At 41.7% G+C, this 24,811-nt stretch overlaps 1 protein-coding gene across 2 annotated transcripts in view; it reads right to left on the minus strand.

Moving 5' to 3' along the window:
- The window catches only part of syt10 (synaptotagmin X), a 31,060-nt gene extending 22,550 nt beyond the window's left edge, over positions 1–8,510 (minus strand). The window contains exons 1-3 of one of the 2 annotated variants that reach the window (XM_041977893.1): positions 8,360–8,510; positions 7,470–7,866; positions 1,939–2,500 (exon numbers count right to left, since the gene is read on the minus strand). In XM_041977893.1, the coding sequence (XP_041833827.1) occupies positions 1,939–2,500; positions 7,470–7,866; positions 8,360–8,492 (1,092 nt within the window). In that variant the 5' untranslated portion in view covers positions 8,493–8,510. Of the gene's footprint in view, positions 1–1,938; positions 2,501–7,469; positions 7,867–8,344 lie in introns of both variants that reach the window. The other variant, XM_041977892.1, reaches the window with a different exon arrangement.
- Positions 8,511–24,811: the final 16,301 nt, after the last annotated feature.

The following is a 24,811-nucleotide window of genomic DNA, read 5'->3' on the forward strand; positions in this document are numbered from 1 at the left end:
AACAAGTTAACTCTACAAGTTAGCTTTTAGAGCAAGTAGAAAACTAGCAGAAAAAACAAGTTAACTCTACAAGTTAGTTTGTAGAGCAAGTAAAAAACTGTCAGAATACAAGTTAACTCTCCAAGTTAGCTTGTAGAGCAAGTAGAAAACTAGCAGAATACAAGTTAACTCTACAAGTTAGCTTGTAGAGCAAGTAAAAAACTAGCAGAATACAAGTTAACTCTACAAGTTAGCTTGTAGAGCAAGTAGAAAACTAGCAGAATACAAGTTAACTCTACAAGTTAGTTTGTAGAGCAAGTAAAAAACTAGCAGAAAAACAAGTTAACTCTACAAGTTAGCTTGTAGAGCAAGTAGAAAACTAGCAGAATACAAGTTAACTCTACGAGTTAGTTTGTAGAGCAAGTAAAAAACTGTCAGAATACAAGTTAACTCTCCAAGTTAGCTTGTAGAGCAAGTAAAAAACTAGCAGAATACAAGTTAACTCTACAAGTTAGCTTGTAGAGCAAGTAGAAAACTAGCAGAATACAAGTTAACTCTACAAGTTAGCTTGTAGAGCAAGTAGAAAACTAGCAGAATACAAGTTAACTCTCCAAGTTAGCTTGTAGAGCAAGTAAAAAACTAGCAGAATACAAGTTAACTCTACAAGTTAGCTTGTAGAGCAAGTAAAAAACTAGCAGAACACAAGTTAACTCTACAAGTTAGCTTGTAGAGCAAGTAAAAAACTAGCAGAATACAAGTTAACTCTACAAGTTAGCTTGTAGAGCAAGTAGAAAACTAGCAGAATACAAGTTAACTCTCCAAGTTAGCTTGTAGAGCAAGTAAAAAACTAGCAGAATACAAGTTAACTCTACAAGTTAGCTTGTAGAGCAAGTAAAAAACTAGCAGAATACAAGTTAACTCTACAAGTAAACTTGTAGAGGCGATGGCACTGATGCAGTAAGTTGGCTCAGCAGTTTCTTCAATCACTGATCGACTGAAACAAATTTTCCACAAAATAGTACCTAATTTTGTTTACATCCTACAATTTCAGTAACTGTATCCAATCTGAGTTCTCCAATGTGCCCCCTAGTGGGATGTTCTGGTAACAAACATAGTATGCATGCAAGTATATGAAAAACAAGTATTTTCTCTCCCCTAATCTTAATCTGTTCACAAACTAAAACTACCCACAGTTTTGTCAACTCTGGGGATAAAACATCCAACTAACAAACAAGGGCACCACATTATGCAGCAATGCAGTGATTAAAAGCAGAAATGCTAAAAAAAAAAAAAAAAAAAAAAGTGCACTGTTGCACTGCGTACAGCATTTAAACTGTTCTTTTCAGGGCTAAACTGTAGAGAGAAAATCCACTTGATTTACTCCTTTGCAAAACTAAATCTCAAAGCTTTTCTCTTGCTTATAATTTAAAATGAAGTATAAAGTGGAAATATTTATTATGTGTTTATTAGAATGAATGCTTCTTTTATTAAAGCAGTGATAAGTGTTATTGTGGGGTAAATGATGGGTTCTTCTCAGAAAAGAGCCCTTGATGATGATGATTTACTAGCTGCAGCACGGTTTAAGTTTAGCTGTCTATATACTGCATCTGCTGATGGATCATTTTACTCCCTGTTGCTATATTTATGTAAAACAATATCCAGCAGTTTCTGGAAAATGCGTGTGGGTGTTTGGCTGATTAAATGCATTTCCCAAGTGTCTGAATTATGCACTGTGTTCCACCTGACACTTATGTGGAGCAGTGCTGATAAAATAGAGGCTCTCAAGTGAATCCATGCATTTTTTTTTTCCTCATCACACCTTTCTAAAATCAGCATTAATACTCATTCACAGCTTGCTCTCCCTCTGTGACAGCAGAGAAGCCTGGTGCTACATTTCCTGTAAAACAAAACCAACATATGTGAGGATATGGCAGTACCTTAGTGTGAACACCAACTCACCATAGTTGCTGCGTGAATATCCTTCCACACTACTGCCTCCCTGGAAAGATCAGAGAGTTCAAACAGGTTGTCCACCACCACCTCACCGATCATGTCATGGCTCGTGAATCGGTCGAAGTCGTAGACGCTGAAATGCAGTTTGCGGTTGCACAGCTCATCGTATGCTACAGGGAAACAGAAGATCTCATCGAAAATGGGGTTCAGATTCTTGCGATGCACACGTGTCTGGAACTTCTTCTTCCTTTCGGGGAGCAGGTAGATCTTCACATACGGGTCAGAGGTGCCCATGAAGTCTTTGGCAGGCAGGTCTAAGGCCTTTAATATTCTCACGACTAAAGCCTGCTCCTCGTAGTCATAGCGCAGTGAGAAGCTGAGCTTTCCACAAGTCTCAATGGGCTCTTTGGCCTCACCCTCAGAGTCCACAGACTTCTGCTTGTAGAGTTCAGGTTTTATTCTTCCAATGCTCACTACAGAAGACTGGCGGAGAGGCACTGTGTCCATGCTGAAATCAACACTGGTGACGTTCATCTGACGAGGAAGGTGGCGCCGGAACGAATTATGCCTGTTGAAAAGGTTTAAAAAAAAAAAAAAAAAAAAGAGTCTGGTAAATATATCAAATGTGTTTAGACCAACTGAAAATGAGCAGGACTTTCTCACACAGTACTTAACTGATTTCATTCCTATTTACTATTCCTATTATTACTTTGTAACTACAGGTAACTATAAACCTGAGCAAACAAAAATAACCTGTGGAGTTACCCGAGGATCCATCTACCTGACAGGTAGACCACAGTTTGTCCTTATGGCCAGGGCTCTGTCTGTCAGGGCGGTGTGTGATATTGGAGCTCCACACTTATTTTTTCTGTTCACCTTCTACAACACAGACTTCCAGTACAACGCTTGTGCAGAAGTTTTGTTACTACTGCGGTGGGGTGTATACGTGGTGGACAGGAGTGGGCTGGTGAAAATCACCTGATGCTGAATGTGGATTAGAACAGAGAGATGGAGCTTGACTTCAGGAGAATGAAGACAGTTCCACACCTACTTGCATCCTGGGGAGGAACATCAACACAGTGGAGAACTACAACTACATGGGTGTGAACATGGACAGCAGACTGAACTGGAAGACCAACAGCCTGGCTGCACACAAGAAGAAGAAGAAGAAGAAACATACTGTTCTCTGTGATGGATAACCCAGACCACCCTCTCCACCACACTCAGACAGCAGAGCTTCTTCTCCAGGAGACTCAACCTGCTCCGCTGTCATAAAGAAGGTAACCAGAGATCTTTCCTGCCTCAGGTCATAGCACTTTATACCAGTTCTGTCATTTTTTTACCTGGATATATATGTGCAGCTCAGCATATAGTTGTTGAGTTGCAACTATCTGGTGTACTAATTGTACTAATTAAAAATATTGAAAATTTGTACATTTTTCTTTTAAAATAACATTGTCATATTATGTGATTAAGAACACATATAACAGCTTGACACTTTGGAAGTACAATTGGACACATTTTTATGGACTTTTTATCTCATCACATGTTGTGGACTCGAATGGCACCTGTTTCATAGAATGACCCAGCTGTTCTTCAGGTCAAGATATACAGATCTTCCACAGAAACAAAAAGCATTTGTTATGACTCACCTGAGATCCAGGAGTGCTGAAGAAATACATAATGTGGAAGCTTTTCCCACTTAGACCAGTCCAACATGTGACTCTACTTGATGAGCCAAACCAAATATTTTACTTTTCAGGCTTGTTTACTACAACTTACAGCTCAAATGACCCTACAGTAAATGTACTGGTAGGTTTCATTCAGCAAAATATTACCTCAAACAGAATTTTACCTTCACCCTCTTTTGTTTTAGGAAACAAAGATTTCCAGTATTTTTTTTGGCATTTACCTAAATCTAATGAATTTCCATTAGGTTGACATCTACTGACAACTGTTTGACTTGCCAATCTTGTTGCCTAGCAACTGGCCCGCCTCCTTTTTGAAAGGAAGACAATCACAGTGCCACAAATAATATGACACAAGAAGCATTGCAGTGGATTGAAAACAACAAGCAGCTGGACTGCACCTGCAAAAACCTCAAGAACAAAACATTCAAAAGGAAAAAAGAAAATGAAGTGAATGCTGAGTTGATTGGAGCTCCTAATGAGTTTTGATTGTACTGCAGTTCCTTACATCCATACGCTTGTCCCATGTGGGGGTTCACAAGATTATCCAATCAAAAGGCAAAGTAAGACAAAGAAGATGAAGAGGTGCCCAGAACTTTGTCCACTGGGTGGAGACATGCCCCCCTTCGGAAAGGCTCTTTGTCTATCTTATCTGATAACAGTCAGGACCTGTCCCCCTACCCGAAGGTGGAGTGAGGCTACCCTTTCGTCCACCGGGGTAAACCCCAACTTACAGGCGCCAAGTCGGGGGGCAATGAGCATGCCCACACCTGCTCGCCACCTCTCACTGGGAGCAATTCCAGAATGGAAGAGGGTCCAGCCCCTCTTGAGGACAGTGGTTCCAGAGCCCAAGCCGTGCGTTGAGTTGAGTCCAACTATATCTAGCCAGAACCGCTCAACCTAGCGCACCAGCTCAGGCTCCTTCCCCGTCAGAGAGGTGACATTCCACGTCCCTAGAGCTAGCTTCTGCAGCCGAGGATCAGACCGCCAGGGTCCCCGCCTCTGGCAGCCGCCCAGCTCACACTGTACCCGACCCCTATGGCCCCTCCTGCAGGTGGTGAAACTATGGGAGGAGAGGCCCATGCCACCCTTTTAGGCTGAGCCCGACCGGGTCCCATGGGCAAAGGCCTGGTCACCAAGCGCTTGCCTCCATGCCCCAACTCCAGGGCTGGCTCCAGGGGGGGGGTTAAGGGAAACCTGAGTCCATGATTTGTCGTCATCATAGGGGTGATTTGAGTAGCGTTTCGTCTGGTCCCTCCCCTACACACCTGTTTGCCATGGGTGACCCTACCAACTAAAACAACTCAAAGTTTTTTTTAGTTGTTTATAAATGTCTTAATGGTTTTGGGTCATTTTATTTATCAGACCTTGTTTTAAATTATGAACCCTAGCAGTCCCTGAGATCCTCTGGTACCAGCCCTTTAGTTGTTCTCAAAGTCAGAGCCAAGACTTTTGGCGAAACCTCGTTCCACCACCACGGGCCTCGACTGAGCAGAAGCCTGCCAGAGAACCTCAGGGCTGCAGAGACTGTTGATGTTTTTATAAACCGGCTCAAGACGTTCTTTTCAGTTTAGCCTATAGCTTGAATTTTATTTGAGTTTTTTTTTTTTTTTTTTTTTTTTTTTTGAGTTTCACTTATTTAATCATATTTTTTTTTCTCTTATTTTTACCACCTATTTATATGGCTTTCTGTTTCATTGTTTTAGGCCCAATCCCATTTATCTTTTTTTACCCCATCCCCTACCCCTTGCCACTTGCCACTTAAAAACAGAGTGGACTCGGACTCGGAGCGGACTCAGAACAGAATATGTCATCAGTAGTCACTAAAGAACATTTTACACTGGAACTAGGAGAAATTTTAAATAACAAAACAACAATAAATAGAATGGACTCTCAGTCTCATTAATAAAGAATGAAAGCCAAACACAGCCAAAAAAATAAGTCTGATAGATAATAAAGTCTCTGTTCTATAAACAAAATTGGCTTTCAAAAACTGGCAAAACTGCCTGTTGTATTAAAAAAAAAAAATAATAAAAAAAACTAGAAAAATATACTGTGCATCATTGCTGTTTGTGTAGTTGAGATATCTCCCCTCAACCTTTCATTTGCTAAGCAATTAGTCAATGATGAAAGCAGCTTCCCAACTCTGCTTTTATCACACCACCGGTTTAATTTAAAAATAAAATGATTATCCTCCCCGGTCATTATTTGCTATTAAACTATTTCTCTGTTTCCTTCGGTTTTTTCGAATTTTTCCAAGCTGTGAGATTTTTTGCGTTCTTTAGAGCGAAATCACTGTCAGTGAAGTGGTAGAAAGGACTGAGAACATGAGCATTATCATCTTTAACCTGGCCTTTCAGTCTGGCTGGTGGGTGCATAATTCATGAAGACCTCGGTGGCAACATAATTGAATTAATGAGCCTAATGACAACCCACAGAAAGTGTCAATAACATCTTCCTCTGAGAAACTGATCACAGCTGCCCGGCTCATGTCACAAGGAACTGGCCCTTCCATCCTGACAGCTCCCCCTGCAGCAATGCTAATTATGGCTGCTCTACTTTAAACGCAGTCCTGGAAAACAAAGACAATCCAGAGCTGACTGTTTAATAACTGGGGTTGCTTCCTGCTGTTACCATGGCAGCTTGACTCACATGCACATGTGATTGTAGGATTCAAATTGCAGTGAGATTATGTGTCAGATATGTACAGAGACAGCCCTTTTTCTTTTGGTTTTCTAACTGCGGCGGCGTTTCAAGGTTACCAGCCAGTCACTGATAATCTGCATGACATGTGGCAAACTACCTCGAGGACAGTGGCAGCATGGTCACGATCTGTCAGGACATTTCCTGCATTAAGGGAACATCAGCTTTGTGTTTCTTGCTGCTGCTGGGCTGAAGAAAGAAACCAAAGTTGGTTTAACCCTTAAAACTCCGCCAGATCAACCCCCAAGCGCTATGGCTTATATTATCAGGAACAGTAGTGTGTAGCTTTGTAGGGTAAATTGTGATGGATAGCTACCCTTTAGTTGATCTACCAAAGTTTTCCAGGGATTTAGATCTCATTCACGAGGTTTAAAATCTAGCCAAAAAATGTAGTTTTATTCAGAGACACCATTATTTATCACATTTTCACAATAAAACAAATTGCTATCACTACTATGTTGCTAAGAGACCTCTATTTAGACCTGGACATGAAGATGAAGCCACTTCCTGTCAGACTTTCCACCAATCAGAGAGCTTAGATTGACGGTAACGTCCAATCAGGAGCAGCCAAAGATCAACCAGTGAGCAGAAAGTTCTATGTGTGTGTGAAAAGAAGAAAAATAATGCTCCTCTATGGCTGGAATAAAGCCAAGAAGACGTTTCTGATGCACGGTGGCGCCACAAAGCAGCTGAGCTGGAGTTGGTTTAGTGAGGATAGCAGGTAAATAGTAGCAGGAATAACTGGAAATGAGGAAAAAGTGGAAACATGGAAATAGTTTCTGTTGTGTGTTTGTTTCAATAACAATATTTTTTCTCCTGAAAGCCAAGACTTGAGAGAACGATGAGATGAGAAAAGGTTTGGTCACTGTTGGTCTGTGTGTTATTTCTACAAAGTTCTGTTAGTAATAAATTCTGCTTTCTTCTTCTGGTCGACCTTTATGCTGCTAAATCTATTCATACATTCATTTTACATCATTTTACCTCCCAATCTGACAGCTGAGAAACATCATGATGTTGACTGAGATTAAAAAAAGCAGTTTAAATTGTAAAATATAAAATGGCTTGGAGTTTTAGGGGTTAAACATACGTTTATCACTATGTGTTCTCAGTGCTTGGACAGACTTGGAGGGGGTCACATGAATGTACCTGGAAGAGGAGGTCGGCTCTGTGGTCTGCCTTTGGATTTTTGAAGGCTGCTGCTTGATTTTCTCCCGCAGGGCTGATTGCACCTCAGCAGGGATGTCTGGTGATGTCTGACTGATCTTCATGGCCGCCTCCAGGAGCTTCACAGAGCTCCGTCCGTTCACCTTTATCTCTGGAGGGTACTTCTTCTCCACCTCTACCACTTTACAGCCAGTGACAGGAGGGGAGTTGGGAGAAGAAGCCTCTGGGAAACCCACATGGAGGCCATTTTCAGCATGTGCTGACAGAGGCTTGCTCCTCCAAACGGGCCAACACAGTTTCCAAAAGACAAAGAGAGAGACTACCAACAGGGCTAGACCACAGAAACCCACCACGACAGCAAGAAGACTGATAGAGATGTCTGATTAACCCACAGGAGGGGGGGGGGTGGAAGGTGAAGGACAAACGACAGACATGTGAGGACAAAAAAAGAAGAGAAAGTAAACTGCATGTCATCATTTACAGACATAAATAAATTATTTAGAACTCCCATCTGAAACAGCTGATAATCAATAATCAGCACTGGTTGCATGAAGGATCTATAAAGCTCACATATGCACCTTTTACACCCGAGTTTATCCCAAAATCTGCCTAAGAAGGGAGAAACAATATCACTCGTGTTTTTCTCTCTTTCACCTGTTGCTGTTTCATCATTGTGGCCAGAGCTGCTGCAAGATGCGCAACAGGTGGACACACAAGACAAGACAACACAAGAAATAAAGCGGCGCAGTCAAGTTTGGTCTGATGATTTTCTCTTAACTCCTTATTCCAAACAAACAGAGGGAAATGAAAAGCTTTGCTGAATTAAAGAGCATTATTAAGAAGTTTGGTGCATTTACCTGCGTATCCTTTACCTGGTATATTGTTCTCTAAAGGGAAAATATCCGCACATTTCTCCCGGTCTACGTGTCCCGTGAGACAAAGTTCCGTAACGATTTGGAGAGCCCTTTGGCACAGAGTGATGCTGTCCTCCGTGCGGACACTCATGTCTCTCCTATTAAGCCATTGCACGCCGGAAGGACGGAGGTTCATCTGGGCACCTTTTATTCTTTATGCACCGCAAATCGTCGCGTGTCCACTGGAGACAGCAGAAAGGATCGCTGCGTCCTGATCCATAGCGAGCGCGCGCAGAGGAGCGACTGGCTGCACGCCTTCCCAGCCGTTCCAATACCAGCCTTGGAGTGGGTGGAGGTGTTTGTGTGTGTGTCTGTGTGTATGTGTGTGTGGGAAGGGGGCGTGGCGCGTCGTTTTGGTTGTGAATCCCGTTGGTTAGTATTTGTAACGAGATTACTTTTTCTCGATGTGACCGGAGTGTTCCCGTGAGCGACGTGCGACCCCCTGTGCCCCGCCTGCTGTCTAATACATGCTGGTTCACGAGCTCCGGTCCTACAAACTAACGGGTTTTGTCCCCCAGTAAACATGCAAATGAGTAAAGAATCCATCTTTTCAGCCTATAAATCAGGTGAAGCGGATTTTACGTCCGTTAAAGGACGCCTCGCTGAATGTTCCCCTCTGGATAGATGGATGTATTTCCCTTCCCCTCAAACCACTGCAGCTCATCACTACGACTGCAAGTTATTGTTTTGGCAAAACCATTTACCATCCACGTCATCAGGTCCACCTGTTCTCACTTATTAACACAAATATAATCAGCCAATCACAGCCACAACTCATAGATTTAATCAACCAAAAACTAATACTAGCATTTACTTTTTACACTCAAAAAAAGGAAGTGAAACCAGTAGTAATAGTAAAAGGTAAGAGAAAACCACATGACAGCCATCCGTTATACACAACCAGGGCTCAGTGGGTAGAGCAGTCATCTTGTAGCCTGAGGGTTGCCGGTTTGATCCTCGGCCTGTCGAGCTCGTGTCGATGTGTCCCTGAGGATGGGTCGTGGTTAGCGCCTTGCACGGCAGCTTCCGCTATCAGTGTGTGAATGAATGGGTGAATGTGACGTATGATGTAAAGTGCTTTGGGTATCATTCCAGGTCCAGTCAAACAAAAACTAAACTGAGGTGATGGTTTTTGGAGCCAAAGAGAAACGGTTAAAGGTCACCACAGAGCTTCAGTCTATACACCTAAAAACCACCAACCAGGCCAGAAATCTGGGTGTACTGATGGGCTCAGACCTAAACTTTGAGAACCACATGAAGGGAACCACAAAGTCAGCCTACTATCACCTTAAGAAGATATCAAGGGTAAAAGATCTGATGTCTCAGCAGGACCTGGAAAAACTAGTCCAGCTTCCATCTTTAGTCGGCTTGATTATTGTAACAGTATTTTTACAGGTTCTACCTAAAAAATCAATTAGACACCTGCAGCTGATCCAGAACTCTGTTGCTCCAGTCCTCACTAAGACTAAGAGAGTGGACCACATCAGTCCAGCTCTGTATTACTTTCTGCACTCTGCTGTAATGTTTTATGTAAAGCACTTTGAATTGTCTTGTACATGAAAGAAAAACTGAACTCATTTTTAATTCATCAGCAAATTAGACAGCTGTTATTATAAGACTGGACCCAGGCCATCCCTCAGACTGATGACCAGCTTGGAAAAACAACTCAAGTTATTTATTTTAATAAAATTAGCTTTGCTATCACTTATTAGACTTTCTTAGTGTAAACATGCTTTTTTATGGAAATATCAACACATTACAGTAATGCATTACCTAAACCTCTGGGTGAACACCACTACATCTAACAAGTCCTCTGCTTAAATAAATATTTTATGAAATGTCATCTATGATGTACAGAGGCATTTTTTTCTACAATGGCTTGATGTGTACAATGGCTCCAGGAACACTGTTTGCAACACCTCAAAACTATATTGAAGATTCTTGGAGTATTTCAGATCCAAAACATAGACTAGTCCCAGCAGATAGGATCAGGCTCTACTGAGAACCCCAAGATTTCTGAGGACAGCGATTCCCTCATTAATCCCTACATCAGTAGGTTAGACTAACCCGTCATGGCTCTGCAGCAGATAAACCTTTATCACTTCCTTAGCCAAAGTCTCTCTAAACAAAGACGGCGTCCACCTGTAGACAAAGATAACTGCTTTAAGCTCACTTTTATTCTACATAGTTCAAGACGCTGACACACACACACACACACACACACACACAGAGAGAGAAAGGAAAATGTTTTCACATGAAATCTGGAGATAGACAGAATATTTGGACATATTTGGATTTCTAAATCTCATCAACGCATATTTGATTCCCAGTAGACCATAAATGATATTAGATATAAAAACTGAGACATTTTACCATTTCATGGAAAACATGAACTCATTTTGATGGCAGCAAAGCATCTTTAAAAAGTAGTTCCAGGGTGATGTTCAGCACGGTGTAAAAAGTAGTTCCAGGGTGATGTTCAGCACGTTGTAAAGAGTAGTTCCAGGGTGATGTTCAGCACGTTGTAAAAAGTAGTTCCAGGGTGATGTTCAGCACGTTGTAAAAAGTAGTTCCAGGGTGATGTTCAGCACGGTGTAAAAAGTAGTTCCAGGGTGGTGTTCAGCATGGTGTAAAAAGTAGTTCCAGGGTGATGTTCAGCACGTTGTAAAAAGTAGTTCCAGGGTGATGTTCAGCATGGTGTAAAAAGTAGTTCCAGGGTGGTGTTCAGCATGGTGTAAAAAGTAGTTCCAGGGTGATGTTCAGAACGTTGTAAAGAGTAGTTCCAGGGTGATGTTCAGCATGGTGTAAAAAGTAGTTCCAGGGTGATGTTCAGCATGGTGTAAAAAGTAGTTCCAGGGTGGTGTTCGGCATGGTGTAAAAAGTAGTTCCAGGGTGATGTTCAGCACGTTGTAAAGAGTAGTTCCAGGGTGATGTTCAGCATGGTGTAAAAAGTAGTTCCAGGGTGATGTTCAGCACGGTGTAAAAAGTAGTTCCAGGGTGGTGTTCAGCATGGTGTAAAAAGTAGTTCCAGGGTGATGTTCAGCATGGTGTAAAAAGTAGTTCCAGGGTGGTGTTCAGCATGGTGTAAAAAGTAGTTCCAGGGTGATGTTCAGCACGGTGTAAAAAGTAGTTCCAGGGTGGTGTTCAGCATGGTGTAAAAAGTAGTTCCAGGGTGATGTTCAGCATGGTGTAAAAAGTAGTTCCAGGGTGATGTTCAGCATGGTGTAAAAAGTAGTTCCAGGGTGATGTTCAGCACGTTGTAAAGAGTAGTTCCAGGGTGGTGTTCGGCATGGTGTAAAAAGTAGTTCCAGGGTGGTGTTCAGCATGGTGTAAAAAGTAGTTCCAGGGTGGTGTTCAGCATGGTGTAGCATCTCTTCTTCTAACATGTCTGGAAACGTCTGGGAAGTGAAGAGACCAGTTGCTGGAGTTTTAGAAGAGGAATGTTGTCCCATTCTGGTCTGATGCAGGATTCTAGCTGCTCTACAGTCCTGGACCTTGGTTGCTGGATTTCTGCTTCCATGATGCTCCAGATGTTGTGTACTGGTGAAGGTTCTGGACTGCAGGCAGGCCAGTTCAGCAGCCGGACTCTTCTCCTGTGAAGCCATGCTGCTGTGATGGAAGCAGGATGTGGTTCAGCATCATCTTGCTGAAATCTGCAAGGTCTTCCCTGAAAGAGACGTTGTCTGGATGGGAGCAGATGTTGCTCTAAAACCTGTTTGTTTGTTGTCTAAAAACTGTCTACTGGTTTTTCATATTTCAGACTGGAACCCACATCAGATCCAGTTTCATTTTATCGTTCCTAAGATAAGACACGCTATTCATCCCCAACAAGGAAGATTCAGGTGTTCAGCAGCATACAGTGTTTGCCATAATCAAGCACTCTCACTAGCCTACAAAACCACAACATGACAACAGTAAATAAAATAAAAAAACTACTATAAATAGTTTAAAAAAGCACACATTAACATGATTTATTGTTGAGTCTTTTAGTGGCAGAGATAAATGAGCTCCTGAGACTCTCAGTCCTGCAGCATATGGAGAGGAGTCGGTCACTGTGGCTGCGTCTCTGGGCGACTACATTGTGATACAGGGGGTGACTACTTTTCCTGAGAATGGCCTGCAACTTGCTCCTGATGCTCACCTCATCCACAGCGAGAAAAAAAGATGGATTTTGAAGAATGTAGGGAAAATAAAATGGCTTTTATGGCAGACCTAGTAGAGTCAGTCATTAAGGTGCTGTTATAAACAGCTACAGAATTGTAGCAGACCTTGAAACTTCAGTCATGACAACCTGGCAAAAAGTAGCGGTCATTCAAAGTGGGAGCAAGAAGAGAGGTTAGATGGGCTTGACCTTCAGAAATATGAATCGATCTCTAGGCTTTAACTAAACTCAGCTTGATGGGGTTGCTAATACATTTCTTGACTGCAATGATGTCTGTGATAAACAACAGATTGAACAGGGGATATTTGGACTGAGAAGATTCAATATTGGTCTAAACTGAAGTAGGATCATATCTGTGCCAATCTGCTATCACTTGAAGATGCACTGCAAGTTGGTACAGCTGTTAATGAGGTAAATCTAAGCCTCCAACCAGACTGGTCATCTGAAGGTTTGCCATCTTGAGTCTGCTCCTTTTGCTCCATATACAGGCACTCAGATAACAAAATAAAATAAAATAATAAAAAAAACATCATTTGTAAAGAATATAACAGTCGGGCACAATATTTATTGGCCAATTAAAAGCCATACAGATTTTGCTGCTGTAAATGAATGTTTGCGTAGCCGATCAGGCTTAGATCTGCTTCTCAGTGAACTTCTCAAAATATTCACTCCATCAACTTCCACATCTCTCTGGGAGTTAAGTCCAGTTGAGCAGTTACAGCCTTCCCTTCTGTACCATTTGCAGGAATATTTCCTTCACTGTTTGACATATCCTCTGCAGTGACCTCAGGTTCACTTGCAGGTGAATCAGCATTTGTTACTGAATCTTCAGCATTCAGGTCATCATTTGAACTTGACTGTACAGTTTCTGAAGCAGACAAATCAAATCATTTGTCGTAGGAATGTTATAAACTCTGGTAAATCTGAACTGTTCCATAGGGAGATGCGCTTGGGAACACAAACTCTCACTCTCACTTCCAGAATCTTCTCTCTCCTCAGCCACCGAGGCAGTTGCAGTGTCACAGGTCACGGTAATCCCCATGCACACATGTGCATGTGCGCCGTGTTCCGGCTGCACCACCGTTTTGTTCCGACCTCCGTGGCAATGTGCTGGAAAAAATCTTCGTGGGGAGAATCAAAAATGATGCCGAGTCAAACTGTCTTTTACAAGTTTATTATAGCAAAGAGAAATATATCAAAAAAATCATGCAGTCAAGCATGCAGAGAGATCTCTCTGAGCAAACAAGGAAGTGTCACAAAGTTATATAGATTTCTGATCACGCCTTTACCAACTGTCATCATCATCATCATGACTTGATGGTGATCTCTATTAATAGCTGTTGCTAGGGGCAACATAGAGAGAGTTCTTCGTAAAGCGGAACTATTTGGAGAGAGTTTTACATAAAACGAAACTAGACAAACTTTGAGACAGTTCATGATCTTTTGCCTTTTACTTCACCCTGCTAGTAGACAGAAAAAGGAGAAGCTACAAGAGAATCTGGCCAGCGTCTGTAAGTTTCGTTTTTAGTGTGAAAAGGCCACATGACAATTTGTAAGTGTAACAGTAATGCTTCATCTTATGACAGCTTTAATAAAGTTTAGGCCAGCTCACACAATAATTTCTATCACAGCGAGTCAGTCCACACTGGGAGTGTGCCACTAGCGGAGTCCACCTAGCTGGATCCGCGAGATCACGAAATGAAAGGAGAACTTCTAGGATCGCTCATCATCCATGATAAAAGAAAAAATAAATAAAAAAACCCTGAGCAATTAAAGACATAATGTTTACATGGTTCAAGACCACCATCATTACTTATTAGATTCCAGCTGGTCTGTGGGACAGCATCGTTGTGTGTGTGTTGTTCTGTGCTGAACACACTGTGCTGTGTGGGGTCTCCAACAGATAAAAAATCTCTTCAGATGTAGAAAATCCTTGTGTGTGTACCAGCCTGAAGTAACAACAGCTCTTTGGTTTTGTGGAAAACTAAGAAACAACCAAGTTCTAGCTCTAGCCTCTACGATGCAAGAGTGTTTATATTTAGAGCAATTATCATTGCAGTTTATAGCATTGCTACACGCAAAATGTACTTTTCGTTTAAAATCAGGCCTACTGCTACATGAAAAAAACACTAAACCAGGGGTCTCCAGCCTGCCGCTCTGCAGCAGCAAGGGGCTCTCTGGACCTTCCATAATGGCTCCTAATACATGGCTAAAACTGTTAAAGAGCTAAGTCATCTTTTAAATATAGATATAATAACAAATGCAGAATTTGAGCAATTTTTCTGTTTTTTTTTTTTCATGGAATAATTGCATTGGAAAAACACTAAAAGTACCACTAAACTCTGTTTTGATCTGCTTTTCTTGTCATTATGTTGGAAACTGGGCTTTCTTTGGTTTTTCATCATTTTTTTTTTATAAATATCTACATCCCACGTCATAGACCCTCATGTACAAATAGATTCACCTATAATAAATACACTTGATGACAGTTAATAGATTAAAACCGAAGAGGTAACGTATTCCTCCACCTAGCTCCGACCCCTTCACCCCCTGTAACTGCAGGTGCATAAATCAGAGGAAACGCAGACAAACTGGACAAGTGGCTATGGGGTGAAACAAAAATTTTAACTTAAAAACACAAACAAACAAAAGAATAAATAAATAAAGTTTCCAATTAGAATTTACCCATGACACTAGCAAGATGCTGTACACCTGACCGAGGATGGTTTTAGTAAGTGTTCTGTTGATTTGACCTCATTTTCAGACGTATCTCTGACATGTTTACAAGCCAGTTAAACGCTGTGCTCTGTTGGTAAACTGGGGAAACCTGAATTATTTGAGTGAATAACTGTGTTTTGACCAAGTAAAACACTTTTACATTTTCGCAACACACATTTACGTTATAGAAACCATGTTTACATTTACAAAAGTACAACGCTGAAACATTTTTACCAAAGGCTACACTGCTTTACATTTCAGAAAAAAGAAAGTGGAACACTTTTAAAATCCTTGATGCAAACTTGTGTTTGCCGCTGCAAAACATTTTCACAGATATGAATACATTGCCCAAACTCTTAACTGTTATGGTCGTCTCAGGAAGACCCGGAAATTCAGTCCACACACGATAAGTTTGAACAGTTTTGTTTTGTTTTTTTTTATGTCCTGTCCAGCATCAAAACAAGCAAAATGATAATCTGGTTGCTGTATCATGCTTGAACAGTTTACTTTTAGCGCTGGGAAGAGTGGAGACAGGAAGGTAGCAGCTTGATGGCAGGAGTGGCAACCGGGTCCAGGCAGTGGGGCTAGGGATCAGAGGTCGGTCCAAAAAAGGGGTCAAAATCCAGATAGGCAGAAATCAGGGAAGTCCAACAGGGGATCAGGCAACGGGGAGTCCAAGAGTCGCAGCAAGGTCAGCAACAGGGATCTAGAACAAGACAAGAATGAATGCAGGATATCACACAAGGATAGTTGATGACTATCTGGCTGGGAAGCAGAAACTTAGGAGAGATTAAATAGGGTGATGAACAGGTGGAGAGTGAGCACTCATGAGGCAAAGGTGGAGCAGATGAGCCTGATTGCATGAGCTCCAGGTGATGCAGACCAGCCCTCAAGACATTTAACAATGACAAAGCAACTTTAAATTGATGCAAAACACTTTTACAAGCTCAGGAAACACAATTACAAAGATATGAGCCGGAAGTCTTGAGGAGCTACGTTTAGAACAGGAAACCGCTGGAATGGCAGTAATCAGCAGGATCAGTTCTTTGAAGAGGACTGCTCCTTTTAGTGAGTTTTGTGGACGGTCTTGACGTTGACGTGGAGACGGCTGTACCAGTCGGGGTGCATCTTTCCCATGACCCTGGGTTTGTGTGTGGATTAAGTTTTGTGTGGTTCTTTTATAAATATCCAGTTAATCGTAGGACCTGTAGGGTTCATTTCAATTTGAAAAGCTGTGCTCAGGGCCGGACGCGCTTTTATCCAAAGCGCTTTACATCATGCATCACATTCACACACTGATGTCAGAAGCTGCCATGCAAGGCGTCAACCACAAGAAGCCAAGAATGGAACCGGCAACCCTCAGGCTACAAGACCACTGCTCTACCCACTGAGCCACGCCGCCATGACGGTTTGACATTAACTTAAACCAGTGTCATTTAATACGAGAGTTACGACACTCCTTGAGCTTTTTTTTACAATCAAATCTTTTTTACCAAATGAAATCCACATTTATCCAGCAGGACCAGGCTGTCTCCTCATTAATGCTGCTGCTTCTCAGGCATTGTCTGTTAAAGGACGTACAGCTCCAACTAAAGTAACTGGATTAATCTCACATAAGAAAAGCTAAATATGGATTTAATATTCTGATTGACATGGTTTACTTCCAGGAATTAAAATAAGGTGCATTGGTACAGTCATCACCAAGGGACAAATCTAATAATAAGCAAATATCTTTGTATTGGAACAAAAAACTGCAAATAACAGCAAAAACGTATTGATAAATACCGAGTCTAGCTCACATTAGCTAACCACAGTTAAACTACCACTAGCTTGTTAATTACACAACTAATTAATTAAAACTGGCCACATGAAATAACACAGTTCACTTATCTGAGTATTCTGCAGCAAGTTAATGCCTCATAATGCCAAAAATGTATTAATTTCATTCATTTTCCAGAGAAAATGCTTTGGAAACATGAGGATGCGCAGAGGACGGTGGTGGAACTATTGGTGTTTGGAACCATCTGCAGCTCCACACCCCGCCTGACTTCCACCTTCCTTTCTTTCTAGAGACGTCTATGGGAGTGTCGCCACTCTCATTGACACCCCAACAAAAACATCAGACATCAGCATTTAACCAACAAGTATAAAAAGCTGCCATCCCATCATTTACAACCAGATAAACACAGTGATTGAGTTAAAAGAGTTGGACAAGGACAGATGTGGACAGCACATAATATTATATACCAGACCAGATACCCTGAAATCACAGATAAACTAATATTTTGTCTTTGATATGAGGAACTCCCGTATAGGACCTACTTTATATCCAGGGTGGAATAACCAGTAGCTTCACGTTTCAGCTGAGAGGAGATAAAACTGCAAACACCACAGCAACGATATCATGAAGCTCTGACAGTAAGAAGTAGAAGGATCATTATTACAGCTACTTAAAACGGTCATGAAGACTCTCAGCTATCAGCTATCATCATGTTCAGACATAAATCTGCAGCGTCAGGGGTCTCAAACATGCTGCCAGCTTCAAACATTAGCATGACTGACAGAGCTGCAGCTTGGTGGAGGAAAGCAAGAATGTGTCTTGTAATCAAACCAAAGGTGGTGCGGTGAAATCTTGCATGCGCTGATTCTTTGGTCGAGCAGTATGTTCTTAGTGTGTTTCAGGCATGTTTTTAATGTCTTTTCAGATCATATCTGACTCCGAGGATCAGGATTTCTCTGAAAAAAAAAAATGCTCCCAGTTCCTGTTACTGGTGATTAAATAAATGACAGTTAAACGTAATTAACCGAGTATGCAATGGATTTTTCTGATAAAAATTAAACGTTTCTTCTCATACCTCTAAATGTTTAACCCGTTTGAAGTGGAAATTTCCAGGGTCATCACACAGAACTGTATGCACCATACGTTGAGGAAGAGGAAGAGCTAGTTACAGGAAATCAGAATGACCTTCAGCATGTTTATTTTCCTGCTTTTCATAATCTCAGAATAACTCATTTTGTTCAACAAACTGTGCTCTTTGTGAATTAATCACTAATTATAACTTACTGTCGTTGTAGCAAAGAGACGGACCCTCCACTGCCTGACGTTATTGCCGGTTTGCATGTGTTACTGATCATACACAGATTAGCAGATTTAACAAGATGTAATGTTTGGGATGGTGCAGTCAGAGGGTTCAGACGTCCAACTTTTTCTGGAGCCTCTGACATGCTGGTGAAAGTCAGTGATGATGCTGGAATTTTTGAAGGGGTTTGGACACAGGGGGTCCAAGAAGAGAGTTTTTGTCACTACTAATGAAGTGCCTGAAAGACCGGCCTGTTTTTGATGGACCAGACAACCATCGCTTCTTGGTTTACAATACAAAAGGTATGCAACAGGTCTGGATATTGTCTCTACTACTTTCCAAATATCAGTGACTACTTAATTCAGATTGCATCCACCTTTGCTTGTAGTTGTTTTCCAATGTTTTGTATTTTGGTACCATTAGCCAATTATCAGTAGTACTATATGAATAGTAATTCTAAATAGTTTCTTTGATTATCATTTTCCTTGTCAGTGTTTTGCATTTTGTCAACTCACTATGAATCCACAGCTGTGAAGAAGGATGAATACCACTTGGCAGGAAAAGTGATTACCGTATCACTTGTACATGGAGGTCCAGGGCTCCATTTGCTTTCCAAAGATCTTTTTAACCGTCTTGCAGGCCAGGAATCATTCAAGGAAACACCTGATTTAGTGACAGGTAGGGAAAGCTTTGCATGAGGTGAGAATAGTGAATCTTTGGTGCTGCCGAGCTGGATTTAGGTGCAGTTCCTGCAGTCTTATGAAATCAACTGTTTATGACCTTGAAGCATTTCTGTCTTGGTCCTGTCCTGTGTGTAACCTAGCCTGTAATTAGCCAATGGATATTTCCTAGTTTTGGTCCAGGCCTCCTTCAGTTCTAAAACCCTTTTCTCTCTACTGCACAACATTTTTCAACCCCCCCACTTTCTGCTGCCCCATCTCTACTCCACTGACACTTGCAATTCTCTGTTGTTATTCTTCACCCAGAAAATCTCCAACGTCCACCAACACCTCTGCTCTGACTCTATGTCTCCTCACACACCTGACCCCGTCATGCAGACTGCACCTTTTTCTCATTTTCAGCTCCCTGATCCATCTGAGATTACCGGCCTCACCCAGAAATCAAAGCCCTCTACAGGCCACTTTGATCCCATGCCCACACTTCTTGTCAAATCCTCACTCCCCTCTCTGCTTCCCCTCATAACTGCCATTATTCACTCCTCACTTTCTACTGGTGTTGTTCCATCTTCCTTCAAAACTGCTTCAATCACTCCCATTCTGAAAAAATCTGGGTCAGATCCCAATGACTTCAATAACCTCCGTCCTATCTCCAATCTGCCCTTTCTGTCTAAGATCCTGGAAAAAACAGTCGCTTCTCAACTTCATTCCCATTTATCCAACAATAATCTCTACGAGCCTTTTCAATCTGGTTTTCGCCCCCATCACAGCACTGAAACAGCCCTTATTAAAATTACCAATGACCTTCTCCTTGCAGCTGACTCTGGTTTTCTCTCCATTCTCATCCTTCTTGACTTAAGTGCTGCTTTCGACACCATATCCCATTCCATCCTCCTCAGCAGACTCTCCTCACTTGGTGTCACCTATACTCCCCTTCTCTGGCTCCAGTCTTATCTCAATGGTCGCTCTCAGTTCATCAAACTCAAATCTTTCACTTCCGATCCCTCCCCAGTCTCCACAGGTGTGCCCCAAGGTTCTGTCCTGGGGCCCCTTCTATTCATCACCTATCTCTTCCCCCTTGGTCTCATCTTCCGTAAATTCAACATCTGTTTCCACTGTTACGCGGATGATACCCAGCTCTACCTGTCCTGTAAACCAAATTCCATGCTCCCACCTACCTCCCTCTCTGCCTGTCTCCTGGAAATAAAATCCTGGTTCACCACCAACTTCCTAAAACTGAACAGTAATAAAACTGAAATTCTCCTCATTGGCACCTTTCCAAAGTTAATAGTTTCTCCCTCACCATCAACAGTGCCTCAGTTTCCCCCTCCCCTCAGGTCAGGAGTCTGGGTGTCATCCTCGACAGCACTTTATCATTCACCTCACACATCAATAACATCACCCACTCAGCTTATTTCCATCTGCGCAATATCAACCGTCTTCGCCCCTCCCTCACCCCCCACACCACCTATTTCCTGGTGCACAGCCTTGTCACCTCCTGCCTGGATTACTGCAACGCTCTCCTCTTTGGCCTCCCACAAAAATCCCTTCAGAAACTCCAAATGGTTCAGAACTCTGCTGCCCGCATCATCACCCGAACTCCTTCCTTTCATCACATCACTCCCATCCTGCAAGAACTCCACTGGCTTCCCATCAAGTACAGGATAGAATACAAGATCCTCCTCCATACATAAAAATCCATACATAAACTCTCACTCCCTTACCTCTCAGATCTTCTCCACATAGTCACCCCTTCCAGATGTCTTCGCTCCTCCTCTTCTATCCATCTCTCTGTCTCTCCTGCCCGTCTCAGCACCAGCTCTGGAACGCACTTCCTCCTGACCTCCACAATACCGACTCTCTCCTCACCTTCATCTCCAAACTCATCTTTTCAGAACAGCATACTCTCTTTAACATTATTTTCAATCACATCCTCGCCACTCTGCCCTTTATGTTTAGGTTTTTAGATTGTGTTGTATATGTGTGCCTTTCCTGTATTTTTAATGTTTTATTATTTGTTTGTACAGCGTCCTTGGGTGCTCTGAAAGGCGCTTTAAATAAAATGTATTATTATTTATTTATTAGACCTTTTGTTGTTGTTGTTGTTTTTGTTTAATTAAAATTGACTTTTCTAAAGTCCACTCTTCATTTGGGTCCAATTTACCCTCAACCATGTCAAATTTTCTTATATTTATTGCATTTGTGTGCAAGTATTTACATTCAGTTACTCACAAGGGGTTTTGTGTCTTTGTAATATCTCTCAGATTCAAAATGCTGCTATGCTGGATACCCTGTGAGAATGCACCATGCAGGTTGTCTGAGACATGACACTACCATCATGGACAAGACAGAAATTGTGTCTGACTACCTCTCACAGTATACTATTTACCGCAGCTCCTCTATTATTGACAAGTAACAGAAATATGAAGTATTTTCAGTGGTTGCTTTTCTATGTACATACATGTAAGCAATTTCTATGGTATCCTGACACTCATTCAACCATTCAACATATTGGTTAGAAATTATGTTTTATATTTCTGTTAATAAACATGTTTGAACCTAATGAAGACGTCCCAGATGGAACTACTGAAGACGTCCCGGATGGAACTACTAAAGATGTCCCGAATGGAACTACTGAAGACATCCCAGATGGAACTACTGAAGACGTCCCGGATGGAACTACTGAAGACGTCCCAGATGGAACTACTGAAGACGTCCCAGATGGAACTATTGAAGACGTCCCGGATGGAACTACTGAAGACGTCCCAGATGAAACTACTGAAGACATTCCAGATGGAACTACTAAAGACGTCCCAGATGGAACTACTGAAGACGTCCCAGATGGAACTACTGAAGACGTCCCGGATGGAACTACTGAAGACGTCCCGGATGGAACTACCGAAGACGTCCCTGATAGAACTACTGAAGACGTCACAGATGGAACTACTGAAGACGTCCCGGATGGAACTACTGAAGACATCCCAGATGGACATACTGAAGACGTCCCGGATGGAACTACTGAAGACATCCCAGATGGAACTACTGAAGACGTCCCAGATGGAACTATTGAAGACGTCCCAGATGGACCTACTGAAGATGTCCCAGATAGAACTACTGAAGACATCCCAGATGAAACTACTGAAGACATTCCAGATGGAACTACTGCAGACTTCCCAGATGGAACTACTGAAGACGTCCCAGATGGACCTACTGAAGATGTCCCAGATGGAACTACTGCAGACTTCCCAGATGGAACTACTGAAGACGTCCCAGATGGACCTACTGAAGATGTCCCAGATAGAACTACTGAAGACACCACATTGTGTGGTTGTTGAAAACAGCATAGGCAAGTTGATGATTTTTACTAAATAATGGCTAAACAGTCAACAGGCGTCCCCTGTCTTTTTCCACACAGTTTTGTACCGAGAGGGATAATTTGCTCACTCACACAGCGCATAACAGTTCACTGGCTTCATAAATTCTATGCTGTATGAACGTCAACTAAAAAACGAAGATGCCGAACATCTACAGCACTCAGCAGGCTTTGAACGTGATCCTGCACCAAGTCAACCCTTGCAACTCAGATGGAAAAGATACAGCCCTTCAGCCGAGTTCAGAATCAGCTCAATTTCTTCTAGTAAGATTTCCCAAACATCCTATTTTCCTTTCCTGATTTTGGCAGTTTCATTTTAGAAAAAGATTTAAAAAAAACCTAAATTAATACAGCTCACCCTACAGATAAGGAGCCTTCACCGCCACCAGAAAAGAGGTCGACTGGACACACACTGGGCCCACACAGAGGGCAAACAGCAGCACAGTGTGGCGTGAAGAACAGGTGGGGAGGCCTCTCCATCAGCATCAGCCCCATAGTATCATAAGCTGCAGATGGAGAGCCAACGGCTTTGATCAGAAGAACAGTGTCGAGTCACTTCCAGAGCTTCTTCTGTTTCATCACTCCTGACATGATTCGAACTATTCAGGGAGATTTTCACATCTTTTCCACAGTAATGGCAAAAGCTTTCCTTTCGTTTCCTTTTCCTTTCCCCCTCTGACATACTGCTTTTTAATGCAAAAAATAAGCAAATAAATAAATAAACAAATTAAAGAATAAAATGACTACAAACTTAGGCTATTACTTCTCTGCAGAAGAAATCATGAACCACTTTTTTAAAGGTCTGAGGAATATGATGTTTAATGGGAGGGAAGGGGGTGGTGTCACTTAGTACTTGAAACGATTGCAATGCTGTGACCAAAAAAGGACAAAAGAAGTTAAATATGTTAACTATACTGAGATGTATAAAGAGTGGTTTACTCAGTGGGGTCACTCTAAATATAACCTCATTCTTCATTATTATTTGTAATTGTTATCTTTTTCAAGCAATTCTGTATTTTAAAAACCTTTTTTGAACACTGAACAGTAAATCCAGTCCAGTTTATACATTATGTGTATGGAGAAATAAACAGAATGAAGAGGAAAAAATATAAAATTAAATATAAAATAAAATACAGTGTATATATACTAAAATGTAAATTAAGAAAAACTGGTGTGACAGACTTCATAATATTGAATATATAATGACAACAGTATTTGTGACAGTTTATTGGTTGAAAACCTTTGAATGAATGGCAGTTAGTGATATACATTTTTTTATTTTAAATAATTTTCTTTGGATTCAAAATTAGTAATGATGTCCTTCCCTTCTATGTTGATTTTACTAGTTGTTTTGCATAGTATATATTTCTCAAGTTCTTTCCAAAATGTAGAACTATGTGGGCCACAAAACAAGTGAGTTACACTTTCAGGTTCAGTTTTACAAAAGGTACATTTGTTATTAATGTCACGAAATCTTGAGATATATGTGTTAGATGGGTAAATGTTATGTAGAATTTTTAAGTGTAATTCTCTGATTTTGTTTGAGATACAGAAATTAAATGGAACAAGCCACTTTTAATGCCAATTTTTACAAAACCACCAGCCCAAAAGAATTTCCCTCTTGGTGTTATTTTCCTAGCATTGGGGTTTTCTCTCCAACACCAGGGCTGTGTCCGAATGTCTCCCTACTCCCTACATAGTGCCCTTTATAGGGGTCACGCTATTTTGTTGGAGTGTCCGAATGTCCAGAGAGAAAAAAGTAGGGCACTCAAAATTACCCACAATGCATCTTGAAAAGTAGTGAGCATCGATGGTCTCTAGACGGGTCAATATAGACCACAATGCATTGCGGGCAGAAGCTCAACACGGCTCATGGAGGCAAAAAAATTGAGCTGCCCGAAATGACCTATAAGCTAACCAACAAAAGAATAAAATACAACATGAGCAATAAAAATAAAAATATTTACACACAACTTTGGATTGAATTTGGAATGACATCTTGACACGGGTTGTGGTTGCCGTGGTGATGGTGGTAGTCATGTGGTTTGCGGCGAGGAAAAAATAGTCAGCATCGTGACCGAATCGCCAAGAGAATGAGTCACTATGTAGTGCAGCCCTATGTAGTGAACGGGGGGTTAGGGAGTAGGGTGGACATTTGGACACAGCCCATGACAACTAAGCTTGTAACCTATTTCCAAAGCACCAGTAAAGAGAACTGTGATTGGTTGCGTCATTGGCGCGCCACTGTTGCACACATCCATTGGCTGCCAAGTCACATGACCGGACTGTTTAAAAATAATGTTGGCAATAACCAGCGGCAGAAGAAGTCAAAAACGACAAATCTTTAAAAACGAAAACATTGAAAACACAACAGTAGACACGGAGAACTACGGTTGTGGT

The sequence above is a fragment of the Melanotaenia boesemani genome, chromosome 23, assembly GCF_017639745.1.
Source record: "Melanotaenia boesemani isolate fMelBoe1 chromosome 23, fMelBoe1.pri, whole genome shotgun sequence".
Taxonomy (NCBI): Eukaryota; Metazoa; Chordata; class Actinopteri; order Atheriniformes; family Melanotaeniidae; genus Melanotaenia; species Melanotaenia boesemani.